Here is a 6,000-nt window from a genome sequence, read left to right on the forward strand (position 1 = left end):
CCTTTTCTCAAGCGTAACCAGTGTTTTGCACCCTTTTGTAAACCCTGTATTTCCATTCATGAAGACACCTTTTGATTGTAAATCTTAACAATGATACGTCTATCTCCTAGAAAGTTCTCATGACTTTGTTAGATGTTGTGAAATTCTTGAGCTGGTCAGTGCATTCATTCTTTTTAAGAATGTACCAGATTGTTGATTTGTCCTGAAGTTTAAAACTTTGTGCAGCAAATCGTGTTGCTGCACTCGAATTTGCATAAAGCAGGCAGCCTCACTTCATCCAAGGCCAGGGGCCGTAACAGTTTCTGATAGGCTCATTTTGGTTTTATCAACATCTCTTTGGACTTCATATTAAAAGTTCCAGTGAAAAGCAACTAAATGAAAGTTCAACACTTGTCTGCCTAACTTGTCATCTAATAATGAGGAAACTGACCTCACTTAATCAGGCACAAATTGAGCCTCTGAAAACTGGGCACTATGTATGAAAATGGCTTTAATTCTTAAACAGTTAATGCAACGCATTTGTTGAAAATGCTTTTCTATTAGCCACAAACCATATCCAAAAACAAAAACCACAGCCAGATACATTCTGTTTGGGACAGCCAATCATAAGAAAGCTGCTTTAAAGGTAGAGAAACAGAGTTAAAGCAGCTTGGTTCATGCAAAGGATCACCTTTGGGGTTGTGCCAATGTCCAAGGAAAGTCCAAGAATAAAAATATGGAGCTAATTCCCCTTTCACAACATTACAGAATCAACTTTTAACTGAAGCATGTTGCAGTTTATGATAAAGAGACAAATATTTCACTAAAGAGCAATATTCAAGTGCTGCTTAACCGTGAAACAATTTCTTTTAGCCAAAGAATTAATGAATTAATGAATTATGCAGTTGGCATTTTTAATGTTTATTGTCCCAATGATTAAATAATAAAGGATGAGAATAATAATATTTTCATTGTTTAAGGCATCTTGTAAAGGCCACAGAAAAACCCTGGGGGAGGAATGGAGCCATATGCTGCATCTCTTCAAGACTGCCAAAACCATCTCTGGAAGCAGAGGGGAGGGAAGTTACGATAAAGATAACGGAGGAAAAGATAAGGTTGGGAGTGAAAGGAGGAGCTCAAGACACTGACCAATATCCTGTTGGCAACGAAGAGAGGGCGCGAACCATTGTAAATAAGAGAAGTCAGAGTGATGTATGTGCCTCTTACGAGAAATGAAGAACAATGGCCAAGAGGTAGGAAGGTATGTTGATTCTAGTTCCAGTAACACAGGCCTCTGGCATTTTACAGTACGATTTAGGGTGGAGAGACTGGCTCGCTGTAAGAACACTCCCCCAGCTGATTCTTAGTTGAATATGCCAGACTAAAATCCCACTTCAGCTTCAACCTGCTGTCTCCAGTGATCCATTTAAATACTAACCAGTGATACACTGCAGACTCCTCTAAGCAATCTTCGCTGCACACATGAGACGATAAAAACAACGCATTAATACGTTAATACCGCAGTAACAAAAGGCAGGAGATCTTCACTGATGAAGCAGCATTGACGGTATTTGGTGAGTCATAGGCTGGGTGGACATCTTGCTGAGGCACTGACACGTTGAATCAGCAGCTGATGGTTTTGGGCTCATGAAGAGATTACACAAGCAGTTTTTTTTTGTTTGTTTTTTTAAACAAATCGAAGAATGCGGGGGGGGGGGGGGAAGCGGAATTTGCTTGCAAAGCGCGTAGCCTTTATTTTAAGAAATCAGAGTTTGTGTTTTGTCTTGGTCTCTCCATCTTTCTCTCCTCTTGTCCCCCCCCCCCCAAAAACCAGTCGCACCCTTCTTAACCCATGGTCTACCGCGGGGTTTCTTCCTGTTATCAGGGAGTTCTTCCTTCCTGCAGTCGCCAAGTGCTTGCTCATGTGGGATCATCAGATTGTTGGGATTTTCTCTCAATTTTCTCAAGTGCCTTGAGAAAAGTGTTAGTGTGAATTGTCCCTATATAAATAAACCTAAAGTATATAGCTATGGTGATCATGAACACCTTAAAGTAGCAATGGATTCTATTAATATTCTAACTTCCAAGTCAGAATAAACACACAGATATTTATCTCCGATTCTAGTATGGTTTGTAGAACAATCCGCACTTGTAGTTAATCCAAATTTCAAAGTTCACGACCCATTTGAAATTACAGAAAGACACAATGTGAGTGTTGTATGTGTTGGATGACTGCTCTTTCAATGCATTCATGATTGAATTCCGGTGACTGAACACAGACGCTCAGCCTTGTCCCTGCCAGCCACTGCTGCGGTCACAGATGTGTCCTGTTAGACTCGCTTAGACTGTTCTGTCATCCTGCTTCCCATCCTGATGCAATTTGCCAGGCTTAAACGGGCCCTGCTTACCTCAGTTGTCTATCAAACACATCCGGTGGTTTGACATGGTGGCGTCATTTCATTAGTACAAATACAGCAGGTTCACTACTCCCGACTCAGCTAGACAGGACAATTTTCAGGCACTTCAGAGCTGCAGGAAATCTTTGCACTTACACAAGCTGCTACAGTACGTAGGCTGCTGCACCGACAGCCAGCAGCAGAGCCACAAAAGCTGTAAATGACTCTCGCCTTCATAATTCACCAGACCATTCTCAGTCCCTCATTTTTGTCTCCATCATAATCCACAGAACCCAACTCTGATCCACCAATTACTGCTTTGATTTAACGACAGATTCTGCCATGCTCATGCACAGTATGGTTCTAGAATCATAAAGCAGAGTAAAGAGAATTTACCCCACAGCTTCGTGACAGTGTGAGGCAGGTAATCTATAGCTGGCATTAACACTACTGAAACCCCAGTCCTTCATCTTATATGTCTGCACTAAACAGAGGAACATTAAAGTGATTTTTTTAATGCTCATTTATCTCAACAGTCATCTGGTTGAAGGTTTGAACAGTAGGTGGGTGGAGCTGCACATTCGCAGACCTCTTTTGAAACTTGTGCCATGTTATCAGCATTTAAATAGTATATGCATGACAGAAGATGAGAAAAAGCATAATCCGGCCCATTTAAACAACAGTTTTAAGTGGAATAGTCAGGATATTATGGCATTTGCTGTACTCTGTATATTATGCAAGTGCTAGCTCAACAAGCTGGTACCTCATTACAAATCTAAATCCATGTTACACTCATGAACCTCGGCCCAGACTGCAGACACTGAGCTGTAAATACCAGGCCAAGGAAAAGAAAAAAAAAAAAGCTAAACAACTTGAGGCCCAAAGTCCTGGGTTTGCAAATTCCAAGCATTTTTCACTCTGCTGGAGCCACCTAGACTCACAGGGAGATACGACTGTAGCAGAGCTGGGATTTCACGGTAGAGGTGAAACATAAAGCTGCGGGCTGCTTATCGCCGTCTCAAGGCCTGATTTTCTTAAGACATGTATAAAGGGAAAGGTCTGTGCTGTTGTGAGCAATCTGGACTAATAACCAGACATTGCCAGGTACTGCACTGTGCTCCATCAGTGAGCAGCAGTGTACCGCTCCTGTCAGTGAGGAGAGGAGCCTGCTAGGCTGCAGGCTCTTTTGGCTGGCAGTTTTTTGGTGGATAAAGGATCTTTGGCTGAGAAAGTGGGGCTACTGGCCAGAGGAAGGGAGCAGAGGGAGAGAGAAGGGGGGTTGGGACTCTGAGCTTTTATTTTTTTCTAGTGAAAGGCCATTTCACTGCCTGCTGTTACCATAACAACAGGCTACAGACCAGGGGAGGTGGAGGGGTGCGTCACAAAGTTTCTCTTCTGGCTGCAAGACACCAAGCACTGGGGCTGCTACGGGACAGCGATTAAAAGTCCATAGCAGTGGAAAAAAAAGGGGGCCATAGTGCAAATTGTTCCCTCACAGACGACTAAATCACTGGCTGCTTGTTTTCTTTTCTTGTCACAGATTGTAAAAGGGCATTTGTGTTGTGTGTGCGCGTGTGTTTTCTCCACCATGATCAGGGTCTATTGAGCTTGAGTTCCTCTGATATATTGATGCAGATTGCTTTGAAGCTGTACAGATGCTCCCTAAGATGCAAAAAATACAATAAAATAAATAATCACCAGCTTGAGTTTGGAGACACATTAAATCAATATGATATTGACGCTGCAATATGGAACTAGATGTCATATTGCGTTTTGGTCATGGCAAGATATCGATCGAATGATGCGTTTCTGGTCTTACAGGCTTCATTACAACTGATTGAGCCAGTTTCCAGAACTTATTCAACTGCCGAGTGAATCCAAACATAACTGCTCTTTACATTCCCCTGTACACCTACATCCAACGAACAAGATCTAAATAAAGCGCACAGTTTCATGTTGTTACATGAAACACATTACGGTGATTTTTATCAGTTACGCCCAGCTGTGTGCAAAAGCTGGGCATTTTGACAGACACTGGTTGGGATTTTTGCTCCTGAAACTGGGAGTATTTGGCTGCAGGACATGACAACAACATGGCAGCAACAAAGATTGAGAACAAGTGCCATTCATTTCTCAGATACAACGTAGCCACGAACAGCTGAGCTCAGTTGTCACAAAGTGTCAAAACACCGCAGTGAAAATGACAGCGGCGTTTATAACTTAAACGGGAAAAACTGCGGCGTATCCCCCAATACACACACACACACACAAACACGCGCACACACACAAGCACACGTACCGGTCCGCATTGGGGCTGTATACGATCTGACTGTTCAATTTTTACAAGTCATCATCTGCCCGGCAGGAGAGAACTAGGCCTGTAGCTATATTGAGCACCACCCCGCAGCCCTTTTTCAGATTCCATTTAAATGCGACATGTGCTGTGTGTGTGCGGACCCACAAGGGCGAGGAGTGGCGCAAAAAGAAAGGAGCTGGAATGAAATTTGGGGCTTTTTGTATGTCTGCTTACCTGCAGATGCTCCTGAAATCGTATCGGCAGTATCTGAGCCATTTCTGGAGGGTTTCTCTGCCCGAAGAGTCCGTGAGGAAGGAAAGGGGAAGGGGACAACAAGAGGATAAAGGTGGTGTTCTTCTTTGTGTGCCCTAAACGCCCCAAAAGTCAAACTGATGGGCAGTAGTAGGTAGTCTGGGTGGCTTGCGTTGGTATCACACGAATCAAGTGACTGCTCCCATTCAGTAGCCCCCCTTACACCAGTCCTGAATCAAAAACTCCGCACCTCCGCTAAGAAAACTAGTCCACTTCAACTACTACTGAGTCAAACCATCTCCTCCCTGAGCCTTGTAAGGATATGGGCAGTCTTAAAAGCCCGAGCTTACTTATTGAAACGGATTACTTCACATGTGACGCCCCACCCTTGGATTTTTTTTTTTTTATTATTATTGTTTTCCCTGAGCTGTCAATGAATTCAGTTGAACGCGCATTTTGTACCCCTCCGCCGCAGCCCCTTCCCCCTTCCTTTCCACCAACTTCGAAATCAGGGCTCGTGACATGCGCCCCACCTTTGCATAATTACCACACAATCACACACATGCAGTCATCTTTCTATAAAATGTGCTTCTGAATGGATGATCAGAGGACTCCCGACCTTTCAAATCGTGCTTTTTCCAAGCAGCTTTTTACGTCAGTGACCCTCTCCCGTCATCACTGTGGTGCATGGAGTGCAGCAAGACGTGCACAACTAAAAAGTACATTTCAATATTATGTTAACGTCAACAACCTTTCTGGCGTGTCATTAATGAGAATGAGTCTATGAGGGTGAGGAATGGAAAATGTGGTTTCTGCTTTATTTAAAAGTCAAAACCATTTACACCATAATATCTGGGTTTGTGGTTTCTTTGAAACATAGTTCCTTTGAAAAACAGCAAAGCCTCATTTACATTTCAGACCAGACATGAATCAGTATAACGTGCAGTAATATGAATATCATTTAAAATCCCAAAATACCTGTTCCAGAAGGTTAGTCTTGCTCCATGTAGTATTTACTAGTGACATAATAAAACTTAAAATGAGTAGCATTGAAAAATATGAAAATAATAATAATAC

At 42.8% G+C, this 6,000-nt stretch overlaps 1 protein-coding gene across 3 annotated transcripts in view; it reads right to left on the reverse strand.

The window, feature by feature from the left end:
* cltcl1 (clathrin, heavy chain-like 1) overlaps positions 1 to 5,333 on the reverse strand; it is a 29,919-nt gene extending 24,586 nt beyond the window's left edge. For all 3 annotated transcript variants that reach the window (XM_031728008.2, XM_039620301.1, XM_031728006.2), the window contains exon 1: positions 4,906 to 5,333. In XM_031728008.2, the coding sequence (XP_031583868.1) occupies positions 4,906 to 4,947 (42 nt within the window). In that variant the 5' untranslated portion in view covers positions 4,948 to 5,333. The remainder of the gene's footprint in view (positions 1 to 4,905) is intronic.
* Between the last annotated feature and the right edge of the window lie 667 nt (positions 5,334 to 6,000).

This window comes from Oreochromis aureus, linkage group 12 (assembly GCF_013358895.1).
Source record: "Oreochromis aureus strain Israel breed Guangdong linkage group 12, ZZ_aureus, whole genome shotgun sequence".
NCBI classification, from domain to species: Eukaryota; Metazoa; Chordata; class Actinopteri; order Cichliformes; family Cichlidae; genus Oreochromis; species Oreochromis aureus.